The 16958-nt window shown below is 47.4% G+C and overlaps 1 protein-coding gene across 1 annotated transcript in view; it reads left to right on the top strand.

Moving 5' to 3' along the window:
- The first annotated feature begins 10958 nt into the window (after positions 1-10958).
- Positions 10959-16958, top strand: part of KCNIP1 (potassium voltage-gated channel interacting protein 1) — a 374830-nt gene continuing 368830 nt past the window's right edge. The window contains exon 1 of the mRNA XM_003781952.1: positions 10959-11423. Within this exon, the coding sequence (XP_003782000.1) occupies positions 11336-11423 (88 nt within the window). The 5' untranslated portion in view covers positions 10959-11335. The remainder of the gene's footprint in view (positions 11424-16958) is intronic.

Raw genomic sequence — 16958 nt, 5'->3', positions numbered from 1 at the left:
AGTTGACATCTTCCTCATTTGCCCACAATTAATAAATTTCTCCTGGTGAAATAACACCCTGGACTGCTGCTGTAGTTGGAAGAACAGCCTGGGTCAAGCTATGGGGCTTCACCGGTAGGAGCACTGTCTTTTCAGAATGAGAGAATAAGGGACGCCCCAGCACCTGCTGAAGCCTGTTTAACTCTAGGGAACTCCTATCTCTCCCTCCCCAAATTAGATTCAACTCCTAGCAACTTGAACCTCATTGAGGAAAAGGAAATGGGTTTGGAAAGTGTTATGATGTCTCAGCCATTTCATTAAGTTCCTTGATGTGCACACTGAGACCTTTGATTCCACCTATTAGTGGAAGGTTTTTGGACTTTCCAAACCTATCACAGGACATTTATTTGAGTTGCCATTTGGGGGTGGAAGTCATGGTTGAGCAGAACTAGGGAACCTTGAAATCTATTCCCTTTTGGATTAGGAGATGTTGGTTCTCCTTTGAGAATTTGGTTCCCATTAGTATGGTTCCCATTCATTTGGTAAGACTTTGGCATTTGAGATTGTTTGTGTTGGGAATTACCTGTATTGTCTATTTGTCAACTTGGGTTTGTTGTTGTTTGTGAGTTTTATTTCAGCATGGGAGACACTTTTTTTCATTCCATCTGAAGCACATTGGAGAGAATCTTGGTTCTCTAATGGTTAACTTATAGCTATAAGTCTATTTCTTAAAAAGAATGGTATTATTTTAATACCATTTGGTCAATGTATGTGCTAGAGTATGAGGAGAAGTGGCTGTTGACTGAAGCTTTAAATCATTATACTATCTTACATCTGAAATTATTTTGTCAAAGTTCCAGTAAATGGGGTGAGATCTCGTATATACAATCCTTCATCCAGTCACATAATAAAGAGGCTGAAAGGCCTGGGATGAAGTTAATGGTAAGGATAGTCAGACCATGGGATGAAATTGGGGAGGAATTAACCAGGTTGGATGTCAGGAACCCACTCCCCTCCAGCTCTCCATCCACTGGGGGAGGAGTTGTAGGCTCAGCCATGCTCAAGTTCATGTTGCTGGAGCCCACTGCCCCCATCTTCCATGGCCCCCAAACCCCTCAGATGTCTACAGATGGCTGGGAAGTGGTGCCACATGGAGTGAGACCTGGGGTAATTGCCATCACCTGCCATCACTGCCACCATCTTGGCACCATGAGAGGTACCATAGAGGATCTGACGGGGGCTAATTCATCAGTCCCATGCCCCCTGGGTTATGACTTGAAAGTGGGAATAGTTTCTTCTTCTAAGACCCAGAAGGGAATTCAATTTGGCCAGAAGGCACCCTTAGCCGGAAGGCAGGGCAATTTCCTTTATGGCAATAACAGACAAGGGGCTCAAATGTGCAAGGCTAGCCAACAGGGTATAATTGCACTTAACACAAATTAGGATCCTAATGCAGATGCAGATAGTAAAAGAATAAATTATTACTGAGAGTATATTCTGGCAGACCTCTGGAGAAGAGTGCCTAGACAGAAAAATTTAAGCATCCAAGAATTATAACAGAACACTAATGAAGATCCCTCTGAAATTCTGGACTGCATCCTATCAGGCATATTGGAAATAGACATATGTGGACCCAGAGGCCCCTGAAAACATGCACATAGTTGATATGACTTTTATAGGACAGAGTGTTCCCAGTATCAGGAGGAAGCTGCAGCATGTGGAGGGGGAAGTTGGCACAAATCCCTCATTTAAGAGGACTCTGAAACATGCTAGTCAACAAAGAACTTGGAGCTGCCCTTCATGTGCTCAAAATAATACAAATCAGCCTGCTGCACAGGGTACCCAACATGTGGAGACCCACTCTTTTGAAGATTGGCAAATTGTTTTTCTCAGATGCCTAAAACAACTGGAACTTGTATTAGAAGATCCCTTCTCAGGCTGGGTAGAGGCTTATCCTACCCAAGAGAAAAAGACAGCTGAAATTACCCAAATCCTTCTGAAGAAACTTATTCCAAGGTAAGGGCTCCCTGTGTCCATACAGAGTGATAATAGACCTTCCTTTATATTAGAGGTAACCCAGCAAGTAAGTAAAACCCTACATCTAGAATGGAAGTTGAGTGCATCCTAGAGTCCTCAATTTATGGGAGAGATGGAGAAAATGAATCATACTTTAAAGGAAACTACAGCAAAATCGATGCAAGAAACCCATCTAAAGTGTGGAGAGGTGTTGCCACTGCCCTACTCTGGATAAGAGTAACCCTTAGAAACATACTTAAGTTAAGCCTCTGTGAAATAGTTTATGGGAAACTCTTTCTAGCACCCTAAGGTAATTATGGTAACATAATGATAGGTGAAGAAAACAGAGTAAAGAAGTATACCAAGCAGATAAATTGAATTCTAAACACTATGCACAAGTTTGCCCCTTTCAAGTCCCTGCCCCAGATGGGAGCACTCCTCCATCCCCTCAAACCAGGGGCCCATATGTTGCTTAACTCTTGTAAAGAACAAGAACCTGAACAACAACAGGCAGAGAAAAGGAAGGGACCCTATAAAGTGCCTCTAACATCTCATACCTCCTTGAAATCGTCAGAGGTAAAACCTTTGGGTCCATCGCACCAGAGGAGGCATCCCATGGAAGAAGAGGACCTAAGCCACCATTGGATGGGCCAGCCTGTGGGTGATCTAAAGTACGTGTTTCAGAAGGAAAAATGAACATGCTGATATTCTTGCTAAGTTTTCTTTGGCTATTTGTTTGGTCTATAGGATGGAGAGACAACTCCTTAGTGAGGATTTCCCATACTATCTCCACTTCTGCTGATCTGTCTTGCTGATGGGTTTTTCATCCTAAACTTCGTTCGGTGCAAGCATTCCTGTATATAATCTCTTATACTCTCAATTTTCAGAAGCCAATCTCTCAGATCGCCTACAGGGTGCAGCTAATAGCTCCCATGTTTCTTTCTTGCCCAGTCCTGTACCATACATTATGTACAGAGAGACGCAAGGTGGCAATAAGGACCCACAGTCCACCAGTGTCTTAGATACCAGTGGGTTAAAATCTCTCTTGTCAGATATCCTCCATTCTGTCTTCTCAATCCTCATGCCTGTAACTATTGCTTGTGACCTTTTTCATCAGGTAATTTGTTGTATTTCTGTACAAACCAGAAAGAGCAAAGGCATAAATAAGTACAAAACTTTCATCTAAAACATCGCCCCAATTCAGTAGGAAGTAGCTCAATAACTACATCACCCCTCCTCCCACAGATAAGGAAGTGTAGAACTGACAGAAATATGCAACAGAACTAAGAGTCTGAAAGCAAAATGCCTTACAAGTTATCTCTTTAAAACCTTTCATCCTTTTTGAGGAATGAATTAAAATCTGCGTTGCTGCCCAAGGTCAGTAATCAGAGGGGCAGTGGAGTATTCTTTGATCTTTGTTTTCTAGTATCTTAACTCTCAGGAGGTGATCTAACAAGAATTATTCAGGCAGAGGTCATGAGACAGTCTTCACCAAAGATGCTATAGTTAAACAGCAATAGCCTGAAGCTGATATACCCTTTAAAAATCCTGTTTTTCTGCTTAAAGGGAGGATGGTAGTTCTTTAAGATGAGAATCTGCCATCCTCCTCATTTGCCAGCAAATTAATAAACTTCTTTCTTTTTCCTTGAATCACTTGTCTTCATTATTCATTCAGCTTCAGGGCCAAGTACTGAATTTTTGGTAACAGTGTGAACCTGTGTGTCACTTACTGTGCTGGACCTCAGTTTCCTCACCTGTGAAATGGGAATACCCATACCTCTCACATACTATGGTGAGGATTGCATGAGATGAGAGAGAGGAATTTGCCTAGCACAGTGCCTGGCACTTAGTAGGTACACAGACACAAGTTCCCTTCCTACATGGCTGCATGAAATCATTGCCTCTGTCTATTAAGGATCAACAAAGGCGTCCTTTGAGGAAGGGGTAGAGAACATCATTTTGGTGTTCTTTCCAGAGGCTCAAGGGAAAATTCTGCTTCTGACAGCTGCTAGCATTCTTTGATGTGTGGCTGCATCACTCCCTTTCTGCCTCCACGGCCCCCCTCTTCCTCTGTCTTTTTTTTTTTTTAATTGTTGGGGATTCACTGAGGGTACAAGAAACCAGGTTACATTGATTGCATTTGTTAGGTAAAGTGTATCTTGCCCCAAAAGTTGTGTCACACACCAAGACCCCACCCTTCTTTCCTGTTTCTCATAAGAACAATTGCCATTGGATTTAGGGACTGCTGGGATGATCACATCACAAGATGCCTCAAAGACACCCTCCTTTTTCCAATAAGTTACCACATTCACAGATTACATGATGTGAATATATCTTGGTGGGGGGAGGTGTTCAAACCATCACATGAACACTGAACCACACTTTGAGGAGCCCTGTGCGTGACTATGGGACCAAAAGGAAATGGGCTGACCAGAGAGATGCTGAGATGGGGGAAGCAGGTAGCTGGAGAAGGGCTGGCTGGATGTGTTCGGGGGACTTGAGAGCGATTCCCAGGGCTGACACCATCAAGTGCAAAGTGCTTCAAGCCCAAACACGAGGTGTCCTGCTGTCATCATGAACAAGCCTTGGAAACTCCAGCAAACAGTGATGACGAATTGTCCCTGGGCTCCTTAGACATCATTTTCTCTAATTATGGTGGGGAGAAGAGCAGGAGTCTCACTGAGAACAGGGAGCAGCGTGCCCCTGGAACAAGGCAGAATCCCTCTCCGAGGACCACACTCGAGCAGAGCTGATTTTTCCTGAGTCTTAGAGGAAAAATAAAATCTGATTTAATTCTTAGGAAATTGCCTTTCTTACCCACCTGTGTAAGCCAGTATTTAAATGCTAATATTTGGTGCCTGCTGAGATGCCACATTTATTTTCCTCCTTAGCAGCAACAAAAATTCTTACTTATAAGAATTCTAGCTCTTACCTGCTTTTTCTGAGTTCCTCATTTTCATTTCCACCCACCTGCTGGACGTTTGTCCAAGATATACAAAATCTGGAACTGTCCACTCCCTAGGCCTGACCCTTTTCATGTCTTTTCTACTTCTCTTTCTAGAACTGCTGGTGGCTTTTGACTCCCTCCTTTTCCAAAGACTTTCTTTCAGTCAGTCACTGGTGTCACTGATCCAAACTCCTCTCTTGGGGCAAATCACTTAGCCTGCCTAAGCCACCAGTTCCTTATCTGTTAAAATGGGTGCAATAAATAATAATACCTACTTTGTGGGTTAGTTATAAGACTGGGCTGAAATAATCCAAACACAACATCCAGAACAGCATCTGGCAACAGAGTGATGGATCACGGAGATATTTCTTACAATAATCATCACCATGGAATCTGCCCTTTTCCTCTGCATGCTTGTTCCTTTACCAGCTGGCCACAAGCTCCAGAAGACCCCTATCCTGCTGATTAAAAAGCACAGACAGGTGACTCTTTTCATTTGCATCACGAGTTGCACTCTCTCATTCTCTGCCTTGTGAGTTTACTTGTTTGTGGTCTGAACATCTCCTTCCCTATTCAATTTAATGCAATTTCTACCAGGAAAGGAATTTTGTCTTATTCACCAGCGTATCATGTAACGCCTGCACATGAGTAAGTATGTGTTGAATGAACAAGTGAAGGAGAAAGGATTCTAGGATTTTAGGAGAGAAGACATCTAGACCGTGCAGGTTGTTAAGTTGCTGACCCAGGTTCAAGGGCCTCCTCCCCCGCCCTGCTGGCTGATGCAGAGCCTGGGACTGAAAACCACATTTGTGCTTTGCCAGCGGCCCCACGAGAAGCTGTGGCCCTAGGAGAGAGGGCGGTGCAGGCTGGAGGAAGGTGACTTGTTCTAGTCGCTCCTTCTCTTGCCTGCGTCTCCACCCCAAGAGTCCTTGACCCTCCAGCAGCAGCAGGAGTGAGTTCCAGCCACAGAAGGTGATTCCAGTTTATAGTATTCTCTCTCTCTCTCTCTCTCTCTCTCTTTGGTGTCCTCACCACATAAATTAACCTCATAGCCATATCTCAAAGATACCAGCACCAGCCAGCAGGCACGCACTATGGAGATTTGGATCTCAGACTCACAGGGACCTGCTCCCCCACCCCCTGCCCCGCGGCAAGGTTCTAGGTCCCCAGAATCTCAGCCATATTCCTTTGTCTCCTACCCACCCCACCCCCATCCCCATCTCTAGATGGGCAGCTGCTTCCTACAGTCCCGACCTCTATGATTCCTCAGCGTCCCTTTAACTCTCTGCTGTCCTCCAGTGGCCTGCTTAACACGCCTTCATGTGACATTCTCTCTGTCCACACAGCTGGTGTGGTCTCTTTCTCCTGGCTGGTCAGTGACTCATCCTTTGCCTAAGTATTCCTCCCCCTGCCTCCCACCTCCACCACTATAGCTTTGAAGAGAATTCTTTCTAGAATGAATGTCACTATTTTTGCTTCCAAGAATAGGAAACGTAAGAGACAGGTACTCATTTCTTTTAATATCAAGGCAAACTATGTCTCCCTAAAACTGCTGGTTGCTTTAATTTTGAAGCCTGGTGGAAGATGAAGTAAGTTTTCATGAATTTTAGAGTCAGCTGTCATACAGTCTTGGATTCAAATTTTGCTTCAGTTGTGTGAACATCAAGAAGTGATGAATAGGCCAGGCATGGTGGCTTACACCTGTAATCCTTGCACTCTGGGAGGATGCTTGAGCTCAGAAGTTCAAGACAAGCCTGAGCCAGATCTAGACCCTGTCTCTAAAAATAGCCAGGCATTGTGGTGGGCACTGGTAGTCCAAGCTACTGGGAAGGCTGAGACATGAAGTTTGCTCAAGCCCAAGAGTCTGAGGTTGCTGAGAGCTATGATGCCACCGCACTCTACTAAGGATGACAAAGTGAGACTTTGTCTCAAAAAAAAAAAACCAGTTATTAATATTTTCCCTCACTGGCCCTCTGTTTTCTCATCTATTGAATGGCTAATATAATAACAGCCAACTCATAGAGTTATAATAAGGATTTGATATGGTAAGTAAGACTGTATAGAGAAGGACTCAAAGCATGATGCTGTCATCATTATCACTGAGGACAGCCTTTGAACTTTCTGAAGGGCAGTATGCTTGTCCATTCTTAGCCTTGCATGCAAAGAAGTCAGAGAACTGTCCCAGGCTCAGACACCATCTGGAGCCCCCATCTGCCTGCTCTACTTCCCCCTGATGTGTGAAGATTCCCACAGACATGTCAGGTGGTGAGGTAACTTTGGCTTCCCAAGTTCCTTTGGCTAAAGCACATCTACAATACAGAGGCCAACTGATCACATGCCTCCTGGAGGTCTAATTTCTCTGGTGCTACTTGAATCCTCCCTTCCTGTTCCTTCTTTGCAGAATATTGGCTCCTTGAGTAGAGAATGAGTCTCCCCTGTGCTCTCCTATTATGAAATGGATAGTGGCACGACTTGTCTTCCTTCAGTGGAAATGTTCTTGGCACACTGAACACCTTTCCCACAGCTTGGAGGATGTTGCTGTGTGGCATTTTAGTTACTGCTAACCCTCTCTGAGCCTGACTCATTAATCAGAGACAGAGTTCAAACACATGATGCCTTGCAGAGATCAGGGGAGAATCCAAACTGCTTACCATTTGGGTTACTGCTAGGAAAGACAACAATTAGACCCTGGGTCCGTCATTAACAATAATTATAAAGTTTACCTGTAGTCTGCTATTCGATCTCACCCTCTTTTTTCTATTCTTGGTTGGTTTCCACCTCTGTGAATTCTTTTCCAGCCATTACAGCCTCAAATTTGTCAGTCTTCTCATCCTCTTCTAGAATTCTCTTGCCCCTCACCAACAGTGATTTTATGATGGTTTCATGTGCAAATCACCATCTCACATCTCCTTTGGAGCCCTCCACAGCATCCATCCAGGACTGGGCACATAGCAGGTGTCCAGGAGTCAAGATTGTTAGAGAATGTCTCTTTTCCAATAGCATCGATGTCATGGGTTGTTTGGGGAGTAGGACAGGAATGGCAGCAGCAGCAGTAACCTTTGCCATTGATATAATAACCTCTGCCACTTACTATGCCAGACATTGTATTGGGCACATTAATTTCATTTATGCCTCCTTCAAACCCTATGAGGTAAGGATTCTAATTCCTATTTTACAGAAGAAAAAAGCTGAGGCCCAATGAGGCTAACCTGCTTGCTCAGCAGCTGCTAAGTGGCAGACTTCCAGGGTCAACTCTAGGCTAAGCTCAGGACTGTTTTGGGCCTTTGCATTTGCTGTTCCCTCAGCCTCCCCTGTTCTTCCCCCCAGTGAGCTGTATGGCTGATTTGGGGTCTCTGCTCAGATGGGATTTTAATAGAGAGCAGTCTTCCTAGATGGCTCAATCTAAAATTGGAGCTGCTGTCACTCTCTAGTCGCTTAATCACTTGTCTTGTTCTTCAAAGCACTGTCTTGGATATAGACACATTTGATGACTGTGTCTATTCCTCCACCACGTGACTATAAACTCAGTAAGCCCAGGGACTTGGTTTTATCCCACCCTGCCCTGTACCCTCTGTAACTGGAGCAGAGTCCATGATAATGGTATAACTTTCTAGATACATGTATGGGATGAAGGAGCCAGTGAGTAAATACATGGTGCAAAGATCCACGCTCTTAACCATCACACTTCCTGCTTGGAGGAGCTATAGGATACTGATTTGTAGAATTTGTCAGATTCTTTGAACAACAGGTGCTGTTGTTTCTTCTCCACTGTATGTTTAAATGTTGAGATTCCAGATGTCTAAGCTAGAGCCCAAATGCATGTTTACCCTGGATATCACTTATTCCCAAACAGATGCTGCCAACAGTGCTGTGGGAGCCATTCCTCCAGCAAGATTCTTGGCTGAAGACTAACTTCCAGGTCAGCTAATGTTAGCAGTGTCACAGCCGTTGTTTCCTTTGGCTTCTCAGTTTTCAGTATTTTTTTCTGGTAGGCTGGAAGAGAGAAGCAAATGAGCTTAACTGAGAATCATATGTTCTGCCAAGTGTGTTCGCCTGTTCAGAGGACAGTATTCTCCTTTGTAAAATGGTCAGATGGGCACCACATCCTCCTTTCCCTCCCCTTTCTCTCTCTCTCTCTCTCTCTCCCCCTCTCTCTCTCCCTCTCTCTCTCGCCTTTCCCCTCCTCTCTGGTGCCCAGATAGTCTGCTCCTTGCCTGCTCCTTGCCAACCAAGGTAGTTCTCCATGACCTAGTTCTTTGCTTCTCCTTCCTAACACCCACCTGCCTTGTGTCTCAATCCCACTGAGATTCTGCAAAGTGAAAGAAGTTAATTAGATAAACCGATTCTCAGCAGGTGGTTAGCCTCTGCTGGTGAATGCCCTCCACTGTAAGTCCATGAGGGTTTTGACCTTGTCCATCTAGTTTGTCTGACTCAGCACTTTCTAGTTCCTGGGTGCTCAGGGCTTCCTGCCCCCTGAACCCTCAGCTCTTTTCTACATATCGGAAGCTCAGTAAATTGCTTAAGTGAGTAAGTGAACAAAAGTTTAAGTGCCATGAACATTTCCAGATACCACATGCCTTTTTACTGGGACCTTTAGTACCTTAAGACAAAGAGTAGCTATCATGGCAATCTCAGGCCCTAAGACATCAAGCATGATGGGACATTAATACACTGTGACTCTTGAGTGCTTTGGGGCTTGGAGAAAGCTCTAAGCTTGCAAACTGTCTCCCAGGCTTCTTCTTAGAGCTAAAATTTCTTGGTGATCTCTCTAAAGCAGTGTTTTCCAACTTTTTTTTTTACCTCATGCCACACTTGAACTTATAGTTAAATGTTCATGGCACACTTAAATTATGCAGATCAAAAACAAAGATTAAAAAAAAAGGAATATACTTACTGTGCTTTGAACTTATTTCAAAAATAATTTAACTAATGGTCTTTAAAATGGTTCGCAGCATACCTAAGCTCCTCTCATGGCACGCTGGTTGAAGATCACTGCTCTAAGGGGCTGGCTCAAGATGTACTTCCACAGGAGTCCCAGAAAATGGGGGAAACCAGACTCTGCGTGAGTTCTGGCTTATCTGGCATTTTGTCAACGGGCAGTCTCCATTCTCTGGCTCTTAAGCAACCTATTCCTCGAGGACATCTCAGGGAAGCAGATCATAGGGGCATAGCTGATGAGGAAGAGAATGTCTTTCCTGGGGGTTGGCATTGTTCAGGTGAACGCGGGGTTCATATCTGCTGTTCCCAGGTGGCCATGGAGCACTGACACATGGTGCCCAGCATTAGGATGCATGAAAACCTCTGAATCAGCAAAGAACGTGAGGTGGGGCTATTTGGACCCAGTATAGAAGGTCCAGGCTCATGGTCTATGGTACTCAGTGAGCAGTAACTGGGCCTCACCTTTGCATAATGCCTTGCAGTTCCTCCTCTGAGAGTATTGCACTGTAGTCCAATTGTCTGAATCTCGGTCATTCCTTTATGACATTTCTAAGAAACACTATCTTAATCAAGAAAAGCTCTAGACTTCTCTCCTACCCCAGTGAGAGAACACAGTCTGGTGCCTGCTCTGCAGAGGTAGTGAAGCTGGAATCAAGCAGCTTCTTGAAACTGGGAGGCGGTGGAAGGCTTTGGCCTTGAGGCTCAGGGAGGTGGATGGCACCTGCTCTCGGGGCTGAGGTCACTGGACAAGCAGGATGAGCTCCATCTGTGTGTCTGATAGGTGCAGGCTGGTTCCCCGGGGGCTCCCCACTCAGCCCAGCTTCTCCGTGATGCAAACCAGGCCACTCCGAGGCCGCCTGCAAACTTTCCACTGAGCACCGAGCAGCAGCTTCCGGCTCTGTGGGGAGTTCTCCCAGATCCTGATCAAGGCAGTGAGAATTGATCTATTAGATTAACCAGGAAGCAAAGAGAGGGAGCATGAGCGCGGGAGGCTGTGGGGCTGAGTGTTTTATGCATAGCAGTCCCCTCCCTTCTGAGTCGAGTATTAATTGCTACATTACCGCTGCCATGTAAGAAAGACAGTCAGCAAAGCCTGGGAGAGCTCCAGCTCCTCCTCCCCGCTCTGCTCAGCTCCACTCTCCTCCTCATCCCTCAGAGTGCCTTCTGCCCCAGCAGTGCTGTCCCAGCCTTGGCATCCCTGGGTCTTCCCGTGGTGAGGACCTGAGCGGACAGCAGCAGGGGGTGGAGAGAGGGAGGGAGGGTTCGCCCTGCAGGCTCTCTGGATGCAGAAGCCGGACTCACTGCAGAGGCAGCTGTGTTGTTCCCGGAGCCTGGCTTCAGGGGTACATCCATCTGTCAGGGTTCATCCAGTCAGGCTTCCAGTTCCAGGGACACACCAGGTGGGTGCCATCCCTTCTGGGTGCTGACGGCAGAGCCTGCCTCCCCTCTGTCACCATGAGCGGCTGCTCCAAAAGATGCAAGCTCGGGTTTGTGAAATTTGCCCAGACCATCTTTAAGCTCATCACTGGGACCCTCAGCAAAGGTAGGAAAATTGGCCTTGAGCTTTGTTTTCTGCCTTGAATGGGGGCTGGCTGGTCACATTGTCTCGGTGAGGCAAGTGTGATGGTACTGGTGCGCCCAGGTCTCAGGAAGCCAGGGAAATCGGCGGCTGGGATTCGAGGTTGCTGACAACTGGGTCCAGCCTCTGAGCAGGCGGGCACACCGCCAGGGCACTCAGCCGGCCGTAATTGCCTGGAACTTTGGAAATGGAGTTGGTGGTGTGTGGCTGATTGGTTACAGGCAGGCAGAGGGACAGAACGCTTCCCAGAGCACTGGAATCGGCTTAGCGTGACTGGAGTTTCAAGAAGTTAGCCACAGAGTGTTGTGTTTTGTTGATAAAAGAGCAGTTTGATGCAGTGTGCTGTAAGTAATTCTGCAGAGCAGAGACGCTTGAAGGGGCTGGTGGGAGGTGGCACTGGGGCCAGAATCTGCTGTGCACTGGTGAATTCGGAATCCGGATCTGTTCTGCCTCTCAGGTGTCCAGAGCTTACTCTCTTGAGGTTCTGGGGGCCTGTGCTTCTGGGACTTTGTCCATGACTCAGTTTTCTTGAATCCCTGTCCCTCTCTATCTGATGCTTATGTCGGTGTCTGTCTTTTCTGCTGCTCCAAGAGCTGGGGCGGCAGGCAGTCTGCAGGACCAACTCTGCGGGCAGCCCAGGAGGGTGGTGACAGAGCAGAAGCAGGGCTGCATGTACTTCATTCAGCCCCAGATGAACAACCTGGTCCCCCGCAGAAGGTAGGCTAACTCCGCAGGGCCCATCTGCAACCCTGCGGATTAACGGGGTTAATAACGGGGTTAATAAACGGAACCCGTTTATGCTCTGCGCCTGGGAGGATGAAGCACTCAGGGAGACGCTGGAAAACTTTCTGGAGATAAATGTAGAGGGAGAACAAGCAGCACGATGTGGTTCCACTTGGTGAAAAAACGTCTTTAAATATTCATGGTCCCTGTAGGGAGGAGAGAGTCTTTGGGAGGGCAAAGTGAGGGGCAGGGGAGGCATTGCCCACAGCAGGCAGAATATTCGGGAAAGGAGACCCACAAACCTGTGGTTGGGATCTTGAAAAATGCCAATGAGAGAAGAGAAGGGCTCTGCGCAGTCAGCTCTTACAACACAGCTCAGGTGCCTGGCTTCCCAGAGGGGCTGGCCTGGTGTACACCGTGTGACATGTGTGGACAGGGGGAGTGGGGAGATTCTATCTCTTTCCTCGGGCTTTTTGGCCCTTCCTACTATTTCTCTTCTGTTCTTCTAAATTAGGGCACTGCCCCTCCAAGGTACGCAAGTGGACCGAGCCTGTCATGTAGGCACACTTACTGGAGGCCAGACCCGGGTGAACGGGAGGTGAGGGCGTGTAGCCATAGTCAGCTTTCCTTACTAGACAAGGAGAAAGCAGAGGGGTAGGAGATTTCACAAAAGTTCCCCCATTCAACCCTCAGAGAAAAACAGATGGGTTTCTTCCAAATCACAGAAACCAAGGCCTTGAGGAGTGATAGGAGAGAGACACGATACTGTCCGTGTCTCCACTTCCCAGAAACGCAACAGAAGGGAAAACGAGATCTTAGTTTTGGCTTCATAACTTGACCAAGCTGCAGCCTCTCTGGGCCTCAGTTTCCACATATGTAAAATGAGCCCCTTACCTCCTAGCACTGTTGCAAGGATCCAGAGGAGTCCAGACACGGAATCCTTTTACTGAGTGTGTTGCAGTGACCAGATGTTAGGATGGTGTCTGGGTTGAGGGGCCTGGGTCTGCAGGGCCAGGGCCCAGGGCTCTTTAATTTAGTTCCCTGCAGAGGAGTCTATACCCCCCAGGCAGCATCAAAAGGTGTGCAAGACCGCAGAGGACATTATGTGGGACACTAAGGCCGTAAGAAGGGTGAGTGTGAGTGACTCAGAAGGGAGAGACAGTATGTGAGAGAGAAAGGATAGGTGGCTACTTGAATTAATGAGTACCAAGTCATTTTCTACGCATTTGTGCAACATTTATTCATGGAGCATCCACTCTACACCACGCTCATCACAAAACACTGGACACATGGATGACACGAGCCCTCCATCAGGAAATATGCAGTACCCCCTGGACATCACACTGACCACTGAGATGGGGGCCAGTGAGTGCAAAGAGGAGATTTCTGGGTTATACTAAGGGCTTCCTCCAAAAAATGGCATCTAAGCTGGGATGGGAGGAGAGGCAGGGCTGGGCAGGTGGGAGGAGGTTGGCGCCAGCCAAAGGAGCAGCAGTGGACTGTTGCCTCTGCAAAGAAACCAGGTCTGGTGGGTCAGGACAACCCTCTTACTCTGCTCAAATAGAATCCCAGAGACTAAGACCCATGTGACTCAGAAGGGGCTCACCGGGTAGCGTGGGGGCCAAGGGGCCCATTACCCTTCCTCTGTCCTGCCTCAGTGCTAGGTTTTCTGCAGCCAGGCCTCAGGGAGGCAGCAACAGTAAGCACAGGGCAGGAACAGGTCTTAACTGTGTCTGTGCCTTCTGCTCAGCTCTGCAGAGAGGACCAAGTGTTTACCCAGCCCTGGCTCTGTGCCAGGCATGTGCTGGGTAACTGGTGTTCTGCCCAGCCTGGGTGTTTGCTAAATATTTGTTAAATAACTGAGGAGCATGGGAGCAGGGCCGGGCCGGGAGCGGGGTAGCTGAGACAGGTCTTCAGAGAGTCTGGAAAATAGCTTTTGAAGGTATAGAGCTCCCTAGCTGAACTTAGAGTCAATCGAATGCATAGACTCCCCACCCCCGCCCAGGTGGAGATTTCAAGTCAAGCCTGCATGCATACATTATGATTGCCTAATGATTTCTGGTTTTAATTGTGATTTCATTTATTCATTATTCATTGTACTGAGTTCTAGATTTGCAGTAACCCCTTAGGAGAGGGATTTTTCTTTGGCCCTTTCAGAACTGAGGAATGTAAAACTTCTATTGGACCAGGTACACCTGTTTGTTCTGGGGGCAACTTAATGTTTCTTGCTAGCCTTGGGAATACCTGAGGACCAATGAAGGCCCAAGACTACCCTCTCTGTCCTGCCTATTCCTGATCTTTGGCCACCTCCCCACTGCCAGCTGTCCCCTCTGCCATTGGGCTAAGGTACCAGGTGGCCCAGACTTCTCTTCAGAGCCCTATTGCAGAAGTAAACTGCTCAGGCCCCTTGACTTTGAACTTTTCTCTCCCAGCCCTGATGTTAATTTGTGGCCTGTATTCCTTTTAGAAACATGTTTGCTAAAGCCTGTCTTCCCCCACTAAACTTCAGCTCTATGGCAGCAAGACCATGTGCATTCTTGCTCAACACTGTAGCCAGAGCTCCTCGTTCAGTGCCCAGCCTGGAGTAGGTGCTTCATTAATGGTGTTAAGTGAAGGGAACAGCACGGCATGACAGGCACCATTTATCTGCTGAGATGATGCCTGATGCAGGCACTTTCCAGGGGCCACCACACAGCACTTGTCTGGGGCAAAAGCTCACCCAAATCTGTTCAGCTGCACCTAGTGAGCCCACACCCAGAGCAGGCCTCCCACCACATGAAGCACTCACACTCGAGGGAGCTTACGTAGTGTCCAGGACAGGGTACTGAAATTGTTCCCAAGGAGGGAAACTCGGTGGGTGGGCTTCTAGCACACCCCCCACACCCCCACTCTATTTTGATTTCTTTTACATATGGATTTCTCCCTGAGTTAAATATTCTTTTTCATTTAAAAAAAAATTCAGGGCCCAGTGTGGTGGCTCGCACCTATAATCCTAGCACTCTGGGAGGCCAAGGCAGGTGGATTACTTCAGTTTAGGAGTTTAAAACCACCCTGAGCAAAAGTGAGACCCCATCTCTATTAAAAATAGAAAACTAGCCGGGCATCATGGCAGGTGCCTGTAGCCCCAGTTACTGCGGAGGCTGAAGCAAGAGGATTGCTCAGACCCAAGAATTTGCAGTTTCTGTGAACTATGATGCCATAGCACTCTACTCAGGGTGACAGAGTGAGACTCTATCTCAAAAATAGATAAATAATTTTAAAATAATTTTTAAAAAAGCACAAGCCACAAGTGTAGTAATAAGCATATTGGCCATCGGACTGAGACATTCCTGGACTCTCCATACTGGTAGCTGGGTCCCTCACCTCTCTGGCTTCAGTTTCCCAATCTATGAAATGGAATCATAATATTCTAATAGAATGAAATGAGACTGTGAAGATCAAGCTCCCAGCATTGTCAGTACTCAGCAAATGTTTGTGGATGTGACTGTTGTCACTCATTGCTTGTTTCTTCAACACTGGCCACAGACAGTTTATGAACACATATGACCCTGTAACTCAGTTCCTGGAGGACTTAGACCATTCCCCTTCTCTCCACAGAACTTGCTTTCCAAGGCCTGGCAGGAGCCATCTCCCTCACCTGATTCCTCATTAGGAGTTAAAAGTCTGACTCCCAGAGCCAGGCCCTGGCTTGCTGTTTAACTTAGGAGAAGCCCAGCTCCTGGCTTAGATGCCTGGTTAGAGTGGGGCTGGGGAGCCCACCTGCTCCTGTTTCCCCACAGCCAGCTTTCTGGCCCCCTCATGGTTCCTGGGGGCCATGGGAAGAAGCCAGAAGTTGTGCAGGCTCCACTCTGGCTGGAGAGGTTTAAACCCATCTCCTTCTGCACACCAGAACCAACATCACCCCAGGCGCAGATGACAAAGCCAAAGTAAGCGGGAGGGAGGGACCAATCCAGCAGAGCTGTGTCCTCCTACATCCTCCAGGCCACCCCTGAGGTATGTGGGGAGCAGTAAGATAAGATCTATCTCAAGGACGATGTCCTGGAGCCCCAGTTTCCCCTTCCTACCCAGCCCAGGCTGCTCCTCCCTGACATGCAGGGCAGGACCTCAGCTGCAGACCAGGAGACATGCTGTTCCTCCCGTCTCCTCCCACTGCTGTCCAAGATTCTCGGGAGACTCACCTTGGACCTGGGGATGGGCTCTGCCTTCAGGCAGGCTGGGCTAGAGTCCCAATTCTGCCGTCTACCAGCTGCGTAAGATTGAGTGAGCCCCATAACCTCCTCAAGGCAAGGTTCCCGCTTTAAATTGGGAATAACAACCATATGAACTGCCCAAGGTTGTTTTTTAATTTAATGAGCATAATACCAGCAAAGGCTGGCAGCTAGCAAGTCAAATGCCGACTCCACTCTTGCTTAAATTTTGTGCCCTTGGCACCTTCCTTTGCCTCACCCTAGTCCCCAGCTGGAGGTAAGAATTGCAATTACCATTCTAGCAGGTAAGGAAACACGTGCATGGCTAGGCCAGGTGGCCCAGCTGGTGAGCAGCAGAGCTGGGATTAGAACCCAAGAGCAGGCTGCCGGAGATGCCCCACCTTCATTGCTCCCCACCTTGCCAGTAGCAAAGAGTCCCCTCAGCTTTCCACTAATTTTGGTATGTTTGTCACAGCTGGGTCTCTTCAGAGCAGCCACCTGTTGTGCAAAGAATTGTGACAAATTCCATGATGTGGCTGGCCTGGTTAAGGAATCGGCTTTATGGGGAAAGGAAAGACATCCCAGGCCA

Source organism: Otolemur garnettii, unplaced genomic scaffold, assembly GCF_000181295.1.
Source record: "Otolemur garnettii isolate 467f Iridium unplaced genomic scaffold, OtoGar3 scaffold00003, whole genome shotgun sequence".
NCBI lineage: Eukaryota > Metazoa > Chordata > Mammalia > Primates > Galagidae > Otolemur > Otolemur garnettii.
Note: the sequence above shows the minus strand (reverse complement) of the source record. Positions and strands in the feature narration are given on the sequence as shown.